This window comes from Dendrobates tinctorius, unplaced genomic scaffold, assembly GCF_039654945.1.
Source record: "Dendrobates tinctorius isolate UK_male_01 unplaced genomic scaffold, ASM3965494v1 ptg000241l, whole genome shotgun sequence".
NCBI lineage: Eukaryota > Metazoa > Chordata > Amphibia > Anura > Dendrobatidae > Dendrobates > Dendrobates tinctorius.
Genome location: NW_027361908.1, coordinates 18104771 through 18121796, shown reverse-complemented (window position 1 = coordinate 18121796; position 17026 = coordinate 18104771). Strand labels below are relative to the sequence as shown.

The 17026-nt window shown below is 44.0% G+C and overlaps 1 protein-coding gene across 4 annotated transcripts in view; it reads right to left on the bottom strand.

Moving 5' to 3' along the window:
• METTL25 (methyltransferase like 25) overlaps positions 1-17026 on the bottom strand; it is a 302845-nt gene that overhangs the window by 81378 nt on the left and 204441 nt on the right. For 3 of the 4 annotated variants that reach the window (XM_073556984.1, XM_073556985.1, XM_073556986.1), the window contains exons 9-11: positions 6837-6910; positions 5917-5958; positions 5618-5711 (exon numbers count right to left, since the gene is read on the bottom strand). The exons of the other annotated variant lie outside the window; for it this stretch is intronic. In XM_073556984.1, coding sequence (XP_073413085.1) covers positions 5618-5711; positions 5917-5958; positions 6837-6910 — 210 coding nt within the window. The remainder of the gene's footprint in view (positions 1-5617; positions 5712-5916; positions 5959-6836; positions 6911-17026) is intronic. 4 annotated transcript variants of the gene reach the window in all.

The following is a 17026-nucleotide window of genomic DNA, read 5'->3' as shown; positions in this document are numbered from 1 at the left end:
TTATAAAGAAATAACACCCCTACAATTACATTATATAGTTTACCTGTGCATTACCAAACTGACCCAACATGTGTCCACTGGATAATTCAAGACCAAGCAGAGGCCTGCATATCATGTGATCCTTACGACTGTTGCAATAATTCACAGGAAATCTTTCATGCTATCTGGACTACGTTACCAATATTCTACCTCAGCACTTTCTTCCAAGTTTCCATTTCCGCTCCCTTTTTTCTGTTTTATAAGTTAGATTTTACGTTTATACTAACAGTGGTTTTCCGAGCTTGAGGTACATTTCTGATACAGATTACTGAATCCTGGCAGTGAGTATTGCACACACTGTCAGGATTCTTTTCAATTGCCAGACTGAATGGGTGGCCATGTAACTACAGCTATGCTGACCAGAGATATGTCGACATCTACATACTGGGCACTACTGCATGACCACCAACTCAGAATCCTGACAGTAAGCATGCTACACACTGTACAGATTCACCAATCTACACAGAGAGTGACTGTAGACATTTACTTTAACCCCTTCTCCACTTGGGATTTTTGCTCTCCTTCTTCCCAGAGCCATAACTTTTTTATTTTTCTGTCAATATGGCAGTGAGAGAGCTTGTTTTTTCAGGGACGAGTTGCACTTTTGAAGGACACCATTGATTTTACCATATAGTGTACTGGAAAATGGGAAGAAAATTCCAAGTGTGGTGAAATTGCAAAAATAGTGCAATTCCACAATTGTTTTTTTTTAACCATGTTTAATAAATGCTAAAACTGACCTGCCACCATGATTCTCCAGGTCAGTACGAGTACGCAGATACCAAATATGTATAGGTTCTTTTTTTATTTAACCCCTTCATGACTGGAGGTATTTTCAGCTTCGCGTTTTCGTTTTTCGCTCCCCTTCTTCCCAGAGCCACATCATTTTTATTTTTTCCATCAATATGGCCATGTGAGGGCTTGTTTTTTGCGGGGCAAGTTGTATTTTTGAACGACACCATTGGTTTTAACATATCTTGTACTGGAAAACAAGAAAGAAAATCCAAGTGCAGTGGAATTGCAAAAAAGTGCAATCCCACAGCTGTTTTTTGTTTTGCTATATTACTAGGTTCAATAAATGCTAAAACTGACCTGCCATTATGATTCTCCAGGTCATTACAAGTTCATAGACACCATATCTAGGTTCTTTTCTATCTAAGTGATGAAAAAAAATTCCAAAATTTGTTAAAAAGAAAAAAAAAAAAACCTGTAGCATCTCCATTTTTCATGATCTCGGGCTGGGTGAGGGCTTAATTTTGCGTGCCGAGCAGATGTTTTTAATTATACCATTTTAGTGCAGATACAATCTTTTGATTGCCCGGTATTGCATTTTAATGATCTGTTCAACTGTATATAGCTGAATTACTTGCTATGTGCGCCGACAAATGGGCGGCACTCATAGCAAGCCGGCAGTGACAGCCATAGAGGTCTGCAGGAGACCTCTGGTTATCATGAAAACCCACCCGTGACCAGCGATTACGTGAAGGGGGTCACCGATGGGTGGATTTCGGCATGATTGCCGGAAGCGCATGTTTGCCAGCGGCATTTAATGGGTTAATCGTGATGCTACCCACGGCTGTTCCGGGCACATACTATATCAACTGGAACAGGAACCTACTGAGATATAAGGGGCGGCACCTCTCCCCCGCTTCAGTTGGGTTACAGAGCATTGAGAGAACTTCCCGGTTAGTAACATGTTAATCCAACACCACATCACACAAATGCACCCTACTAAACGTGCACACCCATACAGTGAAAAGGGGGGGGAATATACGGGTGCTGTCATGGGTTCCGGAAAAACCGGCTACCGGTAAGTAACCATGGTGGTTTTCCCTTCACCCATGACAGCACCACCTGTGAGACTTTTGGAGACTTCGAGATACCTTAGGCCTGTTTCACACTTCCGTTTTTTCAAATCCGTCAAAATCCGTTGTTTTCCGTAAAAAAACGGATCCGCCATTTTTTGCAGGATCCGTTTTTTTTGTCCCATAGACTTCCATTACGGTTACCGCGGATCCGTCAAAAAAACGGATCCGTTTTTAAAAAAACGGATCCGTTTGCATCAGTTTCCGTCAAAAAAACGGAAACGGATCCGTTTGGCGGACACAAAAACGGAAGTGTGAAACAGGCCTTAGGGAGGGACCACTGCTTGCAGCACCCTTCTACCAAAGGTTAAGTCAGCAGAGGAGGATAGATTTAATCTATAGTGCTTAAAGAAGGTGGAAGGTGAGGCCCAGGTAGCGGCCTTACAAATCTGTTCAATCGATACCTCTGCTTTCTCAGCCCAGGAGTTCGCCACGGCTCTGGTGGAATGAGCCTTGATGCTGTCAGGAATCGGGATACCACTAGCTGAGTAGGCTACACTAATGGCTTCTCTAATCCATCTAGCAATAGTCCCTTTTGAAACCCCATAGCCTTTCCTGGCACCCTGAAAAGCTACGAATAGGGACTGGGACTTCCTCCACTGGCTGGTGACAGATATGTATTCTAGCAGGGCTCTCTTAACGTCCAAACTATGGAAGCTTTCTTCCCCTGGATTCTTTGGATTATCACAGAAGGATGGGAGGATAATCTCTTGACCCCAATGGAAATCCGACGCTACCTTAGGCAGATAAGCTGGGTCTGTTCTTAGCACCACCCAGTCTTGAAAAACTTGTGTATAGGGTGGATTTACTGAGAGAGCCTGCAGGTCGCTTATTCTACGGGCTGAATTAAGGGCCACTAAAATGATTGTTTTTAGGGTCAGAAATTTTACAGGGAGCTGATGTAATGGTTCATATGATTCTTTTGTGAGGGCCTCTAGTACTAGGTTTAAATCCCACGGAGCTATCCTTGGTATTGGAATAGGTTTAGCCCTATGACATGATTTGATGAATCTGGCTATTCATCTATTTGCTGTCAAGTTGCAGTTATAGAGTGCCCCTAGTGCAGATACCTGAACCTTAAGTGTATTTACTGCTAACCCTTTTTTTTTTTTCTTCTTTCTTCGCCCATGACAGGCACCGCCGACAGTGGAGTTCCTTCCAGGACAGGAACCCAACTGAAGCGGGGGAGAGGAGCCGCCCCTTATATCTCAGTAGGTTCCTGTCCTGGCGGGGCGGATCCCTCTCTCAGGTGGTGCTCTCATGGGAGAAGGGAAAAACTTAATTTTGGGGTTTTAATTTTTTCTCATTACGCCGTTTACGGATTGGATTAAATATTTTTATATTTTGATAGATTGGGCGCGTCTGAATGCATCTATACAAAATGTGTATTTTTGTATTGCTTCATTTTGAATGAGGCAAAAAGAGAGACAATTTGAACTTTCATTTTTTAAAGATTTTTAGAAACTTTTTTTATATACTTTTTACTTGCTTCAATAGTCTCCCTTGGAGATTTGAAGCTGCGTTCTTCTGATCACTTGCGCTACACATAACAGGGATACAGCGCTGCTATGTGTAGCAGAAATGCTCATCTGTTTTGAATGCCAGCCAAGGGGCAGCGCTCATAAGAGATCTGCAATGACAAGCACTGGGGTCTCCTGCAGCCCCACGACTGTCATGTCACACCATCAGCGATCATGTGACAGGGGCACCGATGGCCGTGGTTTTGAGACGCACTCCTGGATGCAATCATGTTAAATGCCTCTGTCAGGGATTGACAGCGGCATTTAACATGTTAACAGCAGCGGGTGGATAGGGATTCCACCCACGGTTGTTAGGGGCACATGACAGCTGATGTGCCTGAAAATATGCGGGCATAGCGCTGTAGCCCGCATCAAAGGGAGGGAGGTGACCTATGACATACCTATACATCATAGGTCGTAAAGGAATTAAGCACAGAAAACCCTTTTAACAGATAACATAAAAAATATTTGGGAAACTAGAATAATAAATCAATGCATATTAGTTAATTTGAAAAAGTCCAAAAATACAGGTATTTTTTTCTGCCATTTTTTTCTTTTCTTACTGCCAATCAGCAGGTTTTGTGCAAGATGAACCTTATTACCCCCTATTCGAAGTGTAAATAGTACAGAGAAGATGACAACTATTTTTGAACATGATATAGCGCGAACACCTGCTGTATATAACATGGTGCCAGATCATCTAGAACACATATTTTTAGATATGCAGCATAAGTAAAGCATTTTCTTCATTAGACACAGTCAGATGAAGAAGCACAGGATTAGCAAATATTTTTCCAGTAATATATTTTCCAGAAAGACTTTAGCACCACACCCTGGACTGTCCTTATAGGTTGCAGTAAATTAGGCATAATATAAAAGTAGTACAGCTCATACCGAGGAGACGGGTTATTATATAAGTATTTATACCCACACCTCTAGATACCGCTATACATGCTGTAGTAATAGAGTAAATGTTGGAGCATGTTTATATTGATGCCTAAGGAATGATTAAAACAAGATTGGGAATCAGCTAACAAAGACATATGCTTAAGATTGGGGCTAATTTAATATGGTAGCAGATTCAACAAAAAGGCTTTGTTATAGCGGGAACCTTTTTTGTGTCAAAATGGAAAAACAGTAACTTTAACAGCTTGTGACAGCACGTTAAACAATCCTGGAAAATCAATAAACATGACATTCACATACAAAGCGTAGAGACATTTGATTTTGGTCAGGAGAGTGTCAATGCTACAGACTGCGAGGAATTAATCCTTTTTGCCAAAGATTCCATCCACTGGTCCGTGACAGTCAAGCAGCTGCGATCATTTAGCTCCAGTACCCAGTGCAGGGGACAGTGGAAACAAAAACGCTTGCTCCGGCATTCTTCCCTAAACACAGGAACTCCGTATACATCGGCAGCCACAAACAAGCCGCAGATATTTGTGTGTGCTTTCTCGGATATACTGAAGATCTGTTACATAACATCTCTAAGCCATTGAAATGTGCCAGGCTGACAACCAACCTGTGTAAAGCACTAATAGTCTGTTTTCAATTCAACCAAAAACCTAGATCTGCCTAGGGGATCCTCGGAATCTCTAGAGGTCTGGGGTTTAGGCATACATGCCCAAAGTAGAGTGTTAACTGTTTGATCAGTTGTTCCTTGCCTGCAGCTATCTGATTATTCAAGTACAAAACGATATTTCCTGAATAACGCTAAACAAAAGCATATTAAATGCATTTTTTTGCCCTCGTGATTTCATCCGTAAAACTTTACAAAATAAGAGATCAAAACTAACGCAGCAATGCGAAATGAACACCTGGGATCCATTCTCTTGAGTTAATCCCAATTCAATGGGCAGACCTCAGAATCAATCCTGAGCATCAAACAGCACAAATAATAAGAAATAATGAACAACTGCACTGATACAACATAGGATCTGGGGCCACATGAGGCTTGAAGATGACTTTCAATGTGCATTGCATATGTTCCAAAAGCTGCCTTTAAAGTTAATGACATGCAGCACAGGAATGAATCACCCCCGGCCATACGGCCACTTATATTCTACCTTTATTCCCCCCCATCTTATAAGTTCCACATGGAAAAGACTAAAGTTGTCGTATATAAAAAGCTTGATGTGACATTAAAAAGGTACATTTAAAACTAAAAGCAAAAATATTAAAAATTAGGCTAACCTTGGAGTCATCTTGCCCAAATTTCTTCAGAGACTTCCTGACATAGTCTGTAAAGGATGATGACTTGGAAAAGATCTTTCCAACACGTTGGTCACTGAAAAAAAAACAAATTACGGTACGAATGTTATTTATGCACAGGTCAAATGTTTGCTTTCAAATCAGAAAAAAACAAACAATATTACAAATTTCGACGATTACCCAACACCCAGATTTTGTTTTCAATGCAACCAGTTTACGAGATAAGACATGTTTCTCATCATATCAGATTATGTATTTAAACATTATCATCAGGCACTTACATTTGTAGGATATTCCTGCTCTGCGGAACAAGCGAATAGGACCTTGAAGCAAAAAGAAATTGTAGAAATTTAACAATTATTATTGAGCTTAAAATGACTGACAAAATATCATACGTGTAACCTACTAGAATGTTAAAGCGTATTATTCTTAAAGTAAAATAGAAAAAGATAGAAAATATACCAATATTAACAGGTTTTCCAAACCTTTGACAGATGATGCACATGGAAAATGTTCGGTTTTCAAATCATGACAGATTAAACAGTGTTTTGATGCTAGGGTTGAAAATCTATGACTGCAGGACAGAACTTTTTTTTATTTATTATTTTACAGCATTAGATTTTTTAATATTTAAATCATGATAGAGACCATCATGCCTATATAATTATATTAGCTGAAGTGCTCATTTTTTATTTTACATACAGCTGCAATCTTTGGCACTCTTTTTTTTTAAACCCTGCCCCAGACCACCATCCTCCGTAGTATCCCACTATGAAGCTGTCAAGGTCAAGTCAGGAAACCCCTAGCTGGTCTGTGTGTTATACGGATCACAAAACCTGGATGTTTGAATCAAGCCTAAAACCCAACTTATTCAACCAGGGAGGTGACCATATTTTTGGATACAAGCTATAGTTTACTCTTTGCATATAGATGCTATTCATCAGCCGCAAGCTCCATGCTTCAAAAAAAAAATAAAAATAAAACTTACATGCTACAGCTATATGTTTGTTAATGGAAGTCGAGCCAGGCCGGGAGGAGCAAAGCACTTCTCTCAATGCCTGGAATGTTTTGCAAGGCACACGCTCGGAGAAAGATCCCACATTTTTTATTAAAAGATAGATTTCTGTATTAGGGAAGCCTAGCTTCTAGCAGCATGTGAATAGATGTACATCCTATCTTTTGTGCTGTATACATACCGTACCTTTGCGTGATGCCATAGACTTCTTTGCAGATCACCTGAAGCACTGCTCGATAAAATAAGGATTCAGTAGGAAGCTTGGAAAAGCAAATCAAATGTGTATTAAAGTACTGCTTACATCAAGAGCCTAAAATGTAATGTCTGCAATAAAAAAAAAAAAGTATGTGTGTGTATGTGTAAGGATTGACGCTCTCAGGTAGTCATTAGGCAGCATTCACACAGGCAATGCAGTTTGGTCCAAACATGCAGTTTTATTGCTTTCATAAAACCCAGCTATAGCTCACATATTGGCTGTTTACTTACCAGCGTCAACACACTCAACTCATCCAGCAGACTGATACAAGGTGATAAATACAGGTGCTTCTCACAAAATCAGAATATTTTACATTTTCATACAAGTGGGTAAAAATGGCACCATAATTTGTCCCACAATTTCTGCTGAACATGGCAATAAGCCAAATGTGGCTGTACAGTACTACTTCGCCATTGGGAGACGTGCGGGAGGAACAGAGTGCTATTTGTCTCTGGGAGCACAGATTTTCCTAGAACAGTTTCCAGACTCCATATACAGAGCCCCTAATTGCTACTAGAGCAGAATCCCCCTCAAGTGACCCCACTTGGAAAATATACACCTTTGGGAATTTATCTACGGGTGTAGTACGGATTTTGACTCCATGGGTATTTTGTAGAAACAAGCAGCAATGAATGTTGCCGAGTGAAAATTGCAAACTGTTGTAGTGACCAAAACGCTGTAGTGACCAGTAACAATATGCCCAGCCCGTGCTTCTTCAGACATGCCCCGGTAAGTTAGGCGGGCTCTCATCGCTTCAGAAATGCCAAACATGTGGACGTTATATGCAGTTTAGGTACACTGTGGGGCTAAGAAGGAAGGTGGGCAGTTGGATGTGGGAGTGCAGAATTTGCTGAATTTCTTTTGGAGGGTGAGGAGCCAATTCACTTTTCCTGAGCCTTTGTACTACTAGTAACATGGAAGCCCCCTATGTTTCCATTAACAGATGACAGACGTGAGTGATGACTTGTTTTTTTTGTGGATTGAGTTGAAGCTTTTATTGGGAACATTTTACATAACATTTAGGATCACATTTATCCAGCGCTCTACGCTGAGCACTTACTTTGAGGTTTCCATCTAAATCTCTGAGCGACGTGATTCAGATGATCCATTCACTATAATGAGGCAGCAGAGTTACTGTGGACTCCGTCTGGCCTCTGTTCAGCCGTGTCCTTTTCAGAAGTGCACAAAACTGTGGTCGACCACACTTTTATGCAATCCTAAAAAGATGGATATATATGCCGTTCCGTGTGTTTTAAAATTGATAAGGCAGCTTTATCCTTTGGATCAGTATGATTACACCGATTCCCCATTTATGTGATCTTTGGGAGGCAGAATGAAAAAATCAACAGCAGGTGAAGAATTGGTTTTATTTATTTTTCCCACTGTTCCTCGTGTGGTGTAGTGATTGGGTGACTTTATTTTTCAGGTCCGTGTGTTTACAGCCATACTAGATTTATATCAGGTTTTTATGTTTGGCAGCTGTCACACACTAAAATATGCTTTTTATTGCAAAACATGGATTTTTGTGATAAACTCACTGTAAAATCCTTTTCTCCGAGACGCTCATTGGGGGACACAGGTACTGTGGGTGCACGCTTCTGCCACCTGGAGGCTGACACTAAGTTAAAAAAAGAGATTAGCTCCTCCACCGCCGTATACACCCTCGTCCCGGTTGCGGGCGGAATCAGTTTGGTGCAAAAGCAGTAGGAGATCAAACAAAAATCAGACAATATCAACGTTAATGCAGGTAACAAATTGTCTAGAAAAGACAGCACCCTAATATCATTCAAAAAGGTATATTAATTAAACAAAACAGAAGCCAACTTGGCTATCAGGGTGGGTGCTGGGTCCCCCAATGAGCGTCTCGGAGAAAAGGATTTTACGGTGAGTTTATCACAAAAATCCATGTTTCTCCTTCGCCTCATTGGGGGACACTGGTACTGTGGGACATCCTAAAACAGTCCCTGGGTGGGAAGTTGACTCACCGATCGAAGCTACATGCACCTCCTGTCTAAAGGTGCGCCACCACCGCTGCTTGGAGAATCCTTCTACCCAGACTCGCATCTGACGAAGCCTGAGTATGGATATTGTAATGCTTTGCAAATGTGTGCAAGCTGGGCCAGGTTGCAGCCTTGCAAACCTGTTCCGCTGATGCCTGGTGCCAAAGCGTCCAAGAGGCGCCCACTGCCCGAGTAGAGTGCGCTCTGATCCCTGCTGTAACTGGTGTGCCTCTGATGCGGTAAGACTCCTGAATAGTCAAATGATTCCATCTGGCTATGGTCGATTTTGAGGCAGCGAGTCCCTTCCTGCGCCCCTCGGGAAGCAAGAACAGCGTGTCCTTCTGACGAAAGGGTGCCGTCCGCGACACGTACCTCCTGAGAGCTCTCACCAGGTCCAAAGTATGAAGAGCCTTTTCCACACGGTGTACCGGTGCTGGATAAAAAGAGGGCAGGACAATATCCTCATTAATGTGAAACGAGGAAACGACCTTCGGCAGAAGAGGGGCTGGTCTGAGAACCACTTTATCTTTGTGGAAGACCAGAAACGGAGCTCAGCAGGATAGAGCTGCCAGCTCTGAAACCCGCCTGATTGACGTTATTGCCACAAGAAATACTACCTTCCAAGAAAGGTAGGTTAAAGAGACCTCCTGTAACGGTTGAAATGGAACCTCCTATAGAACACTTAGGACCAGGTTAAGGTCCCAAGCGTCCAGGGGCGCCCTATAAGGAGGTACCAATTGGGAGACTCCCTGAATGAAAGTCTTCACCTGCAGATTGGTAGCAACCTGCGCTCTAACAGAACGGATAAGGCCGATATTTGTCTCCTGAAGGAACTTGGTGCCAAGTCTGAGTCTAGGCCAGACTGGAGAAAAGCCAAGATGTTGGAAATAGAAAATCTCAGTGGAGAACAAACATGGTTCCGACACCATGTGAAGAAAACCTTCCAGGTGCGGTGATAAATACATGCTGAGGCCGGCTTCCGGGCGCTAACAATTGTAGCAACATTGCGGCCGAACCCAGCCTGGGTTAGAATGCAGGATTCTACGGTCAAGCCATCAAACACAGGGCCCCTGAGTTCAGGTGGTAGATCGGGCCCTGGGACAGTAGGTCTGGGCGCTCTGGCAGGCGCCAAGGAACGTCGGTGAGTAGCTGTACTACGTCTGCGTATCATGCCCGACGAGGCCAATCTGGGGCCAGCAGAATCACTGGCACCCTTTCTGCCTTGATCTTCTTGATGACCCTCGGAAGTAGTGGCAACGGGGGAAATAGGTATGGGAGGAGAAACTGGTTCCACGGCAGAACCAGCCCATCCACTGCAATTGCCTGCGGATCCCGGGATCGAGCGGAAAACGCTGGTACCTTGGTGTTCACTCTGGAGGCCATTAGGTCCACATCCGGCATCCCCCATCGTTGGCAAATCTGCTGGAAGGTCTCGGGGTGAAGTGACCATTCCCCGGAAGCGAGACCCTGCCCGCTGAGGAAGTCTGCCGCCCAGTTCTCTACGCCCGGGATGTGGACTGCCGATATCGCCGAGTGGTTTATCTCTGCCCAATGAAGCACATGCCCTACCTCGCGCATGGCTGCCCTGCTGCGGGTGCCCCCCTGATGTAAGTCACAGCCGTGGCGTTGTCTGACTGAATCCGAATGGGCCGGCTGCTAGAAGGGGATGAAACTGTTGCAGAGCTAGCCGGATTGCCCATATTTCCAACAAGTTTATTGGGAGGCTTGCCTCCTGCGGCGACTACCGTCCCTGGGTTGTGTGGTGGCGAGAAACCGCTCCCCAGCTGAGGAGGCTGGCGTCGGTTGTCACCACCAACCAATGGTCTGGGGGGAAAGGCACTGGCTGTCCACCATCCGAGTGCCTGTGTGACCCGCGTAGGCAACCGGCACCGGCGATAGAGAGAGAAAGGGTTTTTGTTCCAGACTGATAACAGGGCGTGCTGCAGGGGGCAAAGATGGAGCTGGGCAAATGGAATTGCTCCATTGCTGCTACCATCTTTCCTAGGATCCTCATGCAGAAGCAGATGGTATGAGGGACCGGTTGGCGCAGCTTCCGGACTCCCTGCCAGAGAGCTAAGGCCTTGTCCCGAGGGAGAATTACCAACCCTCGGGAAGTGTTGAAGATCATTCCTAAGAAGGAGATCCTCTGAGCTGGCACAGGGGATGACTTTTTCAGATTGACCAACCATCCTAAGCGGGAAAGAGTATCTAGCATGATGCTGACACTCTCCTCGCATGCCCGAAAAGAAGGGCCTTTGACCAAGAGGTCGTCTAAATAAGGAAAGACAACTATTCCCTGGGAGTGCAGGGTGGCCATGACGACTGCCACGACTTTTGTGAATACCCTGGGAGCGGTGGCCAATCGGAAGGGCAGTGCTGCGAACTGAAAGTGTAGGCCGTTGATGGCGAAGTGCAGGAACCTTTGGTGCGGGGGAAAAATGGGGATGTGTAGGTAGGTGTCTTGGATGTCTATAGAGGCCAAGTATTCTCCCCGCGCCATGGCAGATATGACTGAATGGAGAGACTCCATGCGGAAATGTCTGATCCTGATAAACTTGTTCAGGAGCTTTAGGTCCAGAATGGGCCTGACGGCCCCATCCTTTTTGGGCACCGTGAACAGGTTGGAGTAGTTCCGGTACGGGAACAATGACTCCGTTGTGCTGGAGTAATTTTATGGCCTTGAGTTTTGTTTTGTTTTTGTTTTCAATGTTTTATTTATTGAAAATTATAGGCAACATGACAGCAATGCAGTAAATCCAACAATGCAGGCGTAATACAGCACAAGTAAACAATACAGTGTTCAGAGGACCGTGCCGGTCTCAAGAATGGTTATGAAAAAGCTGAAGACTGACCAAGTCTACAGGGATGTAAACACCCACTCCGCCGTCAGAACATCGTTACCATGAAGAACGATCAATTCTTACTTGTTATTAACACATAAACATACATTTGGAACAGAACTGGTGCCCCGATGATCAATAATAAACCTTCTGATGAAACAATTGACTTAGTAGGAACCAAATCAGGGCCTAAAGAAAGCGGTGAAAAAACCACAGGAGTGTACAAATAGAACAGATGGGGGGGGTAGGGAGTCGAGGGGCGGGGGAGGTTGGTGGTAAGTCCATAGACACGCTGCTCAAGTCTAAGATTCAAGATGTAGGGTCAGGCGTAATCATATAAATGATTTTTTCTGATTTCCTGTACGACACCCAAGAAGTCCAGACATGCGAGAAGGCAGAAAAGCTATGTGTAGAAAGTGCTACCAATTCTTCAGAAAGATACAGTTGGTCAATTTTAGTTAATAACTGGCTCAAGCTTGGAATATTAGACGTATGCCAAAATGTAGGTAGGAGGAGCTTGCTAGCTGTAAGTATGAAGGAGGCCAGTTTAGATATGGCTTTATTATTTGGAACAATTGGAAGATTGAGGAAAACATGTTCAGGTGTGAATTTTATATGGGTACGTACTACCTCATTCAAAACCTGGGATACAGTGTTCCAAAATTTTTGTATGGTGTGACAGGACCACCAGATATGTAGATATGACCCTCTGTCCTTCTCGCATCTCCAACACAAGTCCGACAAGGTGGGAAGCCATTTGTGCAACATGCGGGGTGTTGTATACCAGTGATTCAATATTTTATAGCTATTTTCTTGAGCTCTCACACAGTGTGAAGAGCCATATGAAAATTTATATATTAGGATAGTTTGGGAGTCAGAAAAAGAGTGACCTAACTCTCCTTCCCATCTCTGCTCAAAGGCTCTTTTTTGAGAAACTTGCTGTACAAGCAACATATTATAGAGGGCGGAGAGCACTTTTTTCGGGGTTTTTGCTTGGGAGCACAGTGTTTCAAAAGTGGTTAAAGGTCGTGTAATGTCGCCATTTATCATGGCTTGGCGTAGCGACTTCCTTAGAGATTCATAATGTAAGAAGGTATAATTAAACATTGTGGGTAGTGCTTTCATATCTTGAAAGGGTATAATAGTCCCCTCTTTATATAACTGATCCTATAGAGGTGATTTATCTGTTGATGTAGGTTTCACCAATCCCACTGCCATGACATCCGAAACCTTAGCAAGCAGCGAGGGGGTCGGCGCTAAATAAAATGCCACTGACTTCCAGCATTTAATCGCCGCCCTAGTAAGGAGATTCGGGAAGGTAATTTTAGGTGTCGCTGCAGGAGAGAGGATAACAGAGCGCAGTTGAGTCGGAGCCATCTGCTCTTCAATATTGAGCCAGGGTTTCTCTCCAGTCTTCCTGACCCATTCGACAGTCTTTGATAGGACAGCAGCCAAATAGTAAGTGCGGATATTAGGGGCTCCCATGCCACCTTTCCCTCTGGGCAATGAGATTGTATGTGAGTTAAGTCTCGGCCTATGTTTATTCCAAATATACTTAAAGATAAAACAATTGATCTGGTCTAAGAACGACCTAGGCAAATCTATAGGCAGCATCTGAAATAGATAGATTAATTTAGGCATGAGGATGCTCTTGATCAGGTCTTTTCTGCCCATCCAAGATAGGTACGGGGCCCTCCCTCTTTTAGTCTGGTCTGCAACTAAACTAAGAAGCGGTTTATAATTTAAATTGAATAAGTCTTTAAACGACGGACTAATTTTAATACCCAGATACTTTATATAATTGCCCGGCCAGTGGAAGGGGAATTGTGACTTAAAATCATTTATAGTGCTAGCAGGTATATGTATGCCCAGTGCTTCGGTTTTAGATGGGTTAATTTTGAAATTAGACAGAGAGCTGTATCTCTCTAGAATCCGCATAAGGGCTGGTATGCCTCTGTGGGGACAAGTCATAGTGACTAATAAATCGTCAGCAAAGGCCATGGTTTTATGCGTTAAACCCCGTATGGACACCCCCTCTATGTCTTTGCATAAATTTATAGCTTTGATAAGCAGCTCTATCACCATTATGAATAATAACGGCGAGACAGGGCATCCCTGCCTTGTTCCATTATGAATCTCAAATGAGTTGGTAAGGGAGTTATTAAGTTTAATTCTTGCTGTGTGGTGAGAATACATTTGCAATATTGCCGCTACCAGCAGAGGAGGAAAATTAAAGCTAAGGAGGGTTTCCTGCAAGAAGGTCCAATCCACTCTGTCGAATGTTTTTCCACGTCTGTGCCTAGTAGCACCAAGGGTATCCTATGGAAATCAGAATGTTGCATCAAATGTAGAACTCTCCATGCATTTTCCTTGCCCTCTCTACCTCTAATGAAGCCGGTCTGATCTGGGGAGATCAGTTTAGGTAAATACTCCGCAATGCGCCTCGCGAGCATACTGGCATAGATTTTTAGATCCACATTCAGTAAGGAAATGGGTCTGTAGTTACTACAAAGTTCTGGGTCCTTGCCTTCCTTGTAGATTAGAGAAATATGAGCTTCCAGGGATTGAGGAGGGAAGGAGTTACCTTGGAGTATTTCATTACAAAGATTAAGTAAGTGAGGTTCTAGGGCCTCAGAAAAGGTTTTATAACAGATAGCAGGAAATCCATTGGGGCCGGGGGCCTTCCCTGAGGGACTGTTCGAAAGAGTGGATCGGACCTCCCCCCGGGTGAAGGGCCTAGTGAGGAATTTTTGTTCTTCTGATGTAAGTTTGGGGAGATTAAGGCTAGCTAAAAAGGACTGGATTTATGCTTGTTTTCGTAACCTGTCTGCGTCAGATTCATCAGGTTTCAAATTGTAAAGACTTGAATAATATTTTAAGAATTCCTGTGAAATTTGGCCAATGTCAGATGTTTTACTGCCACTGGAGGTTTTCAGGGAGTGAATAAAAGTCTTAGCTTGTCTAACTTTGATTAATGCCATCATAAGTCTAGAGGCCTTATCGCCATGTACATACATACGATTTCTCCAACTAATGTACTGCTTTGCGGACTGCTTATTCAGCAGATCCTTTAGTTGTAAGCGCTTGGCTGTCAGTGCCTCCAGATTCTGACGCAGTAAGGTTCTTTTATGTTGTTTTTCTAAATTAACTCTCTCTTCATAAAGATCTTGCATTGCCTTTTTGCGCTGTTTGTTGAGGTGAGAAGCTATAGAAATTAGTTCCCCTCTGACCACTGCTTTGTGAGCCTCCCATATTATTGGAAAGCTCACCTCTGGAGAAACATTATTCTTAAAATAGTCTGTTAGAATGTTTCTGATTCGTTGTTTGTTAGTGCCTAAGGTTAGAATTGAATCATTTAGCCTCCATGAGCGATACCCGGAATGGGGTTTTGAAGTTGAAAACCGTACTGCAACTATCGAGTGGTCCGAGTGTACTGAGGGAAGAATTTCTGCTTTAAATAGGTTCAGCAACAAAGATCTTGGTAGGAAAATATAATCGATTCTGTGGTAGGAATTATGGGGATGGGAGAAAAAAGTGTAATCAAGGTCATTAGGGTGCATATGTCGCCACACATCTTTTAATGAAAGACTATGCAGGGATTTCTTTATCCTGATAATCTTTTGGTATGAAATCTGACATTTTTTTGTGGACGAGTCCAAGATTGGGTCTAGAGGTATATTAAGGTCCCCCCCAAGAAGTGGTATGCCCTCTAAGAAGGAGCGGAATTGATTTAGTTTGGATGTAATCCATTTGATTTGTTTTTGTTGGGGGCGTATAAGTTGCCAATAGTGACCAAGGTTCCTGCCAATAGGCCTTTTATAAAAATATATCTCCCCTCTGGGTCAACCAGTGAGTCAGATAGTAAAAAAGAAGTATTATTGTCAAATGCAATTGACACCGCTCTAGAACTCTTCTGGGGGGAAGTTGCGTGGTACCACTGGTTGTAATATGAATTATCAAAAGAGAGAAGTTTCTCAATTTGAAAGTGCGTTTCTTGTAAAAGATGAATATTAAAATTTTCCTTTTTCAACCAATTCAGTGTCTGTGCTCTTGGGATAGGTGAATTTAAGCCATGCGTGTTAAAGATTGCTAATTTTAGTGTACTTTGATTAGCTTCCATATAAATTGAAGTGAGTGTGCGGACCTTTGTTCTGCAGTGTGACCTCTCAGGACCAACCCGGGGAGGACATGGGCAAATACTGATACTTCTGCTGGTAGGTCCATACCCTGCAGGGCTCTGATCAATGAATGGCCTTTGCTACCCAGGTTGACACAAATGAGGGGGAGAGTGCTGAACCTCATGCCTCAAATACTGAGCGAGCTAGGCTCTCTATGAGACGGTCAGTGGGATCCTTGATAGAGGACCCACTAGGTATGGATAACAGAGTCCTAGAGGCCAAGCATGACACGGGTGGATCTACCGTTGGGGACTCTGCCCACTTATGGAGATCAGGGGCGAACGGATACCTCGCCTCGAGCGCCTTTTGCCCTGAGAACCGTTTGTCGGGCCGCTCTCTGTGTTGTTGTACTATGTCCTCAAACTCTGGGTGAGAACTAAGCACCCTATGCGGCCGCTTTGCTCGCTTAAATGAGACCTTGTGACCTGAGGCCAAGGTGGAATCATCTTCGATCCTAAGGGTCTGGTTGACGGCTTCAATGAGACTGTCAATTGTTTCCCGGTATTCTGGAGTACCTGAATCAAGCGGCTCATCCGAGTCGTAATCTGAGCTCCCGTTAACGACCCTTGGTGAAGGTGAGCGAGAGGCCGAACTTATGGATGCCAAAGCACCAGATGGACCGGGAGACGCTGTGTGGGTTTGTTTCCCCTGCGTTTGCCTGGAGTGGCCCCTGCAGGCCGGAGGCTCCTGAGAGGTGGAGGACCCCTATAACATAGGCGAGCCGCTATCCCTGCCCCTATCTGGGGCCTGAAGGGACTCGATTGCTCTCGTAAGCAATGCCATGGACTGCGACAGAGACAGAGCCCATTCCGGGGGGCTCGGTGCACTGGCCTCGGTCGCAGGGGAGGGCTCCTAGGCACGTTTGGAATCGCAGGCTTCGCAAATCTGCTTGGTTTGCGCCCGTGGGAAAGCGGACTGACGGGAGGTGCACACAACATATAAGAATGTGTGTGCCTTTGCTTTTCTGGACATGATGGCTGCTAAGTGATATGCCATGGTCCAAAAAGCTGCTTAGCCTCTGGAAAACACACAGAGTGGCCTTCCTCCAGGGGTAGCAATTACCCCAGTCCTGTATCCCGTCTTGGACCTGTCAGACGTCCAG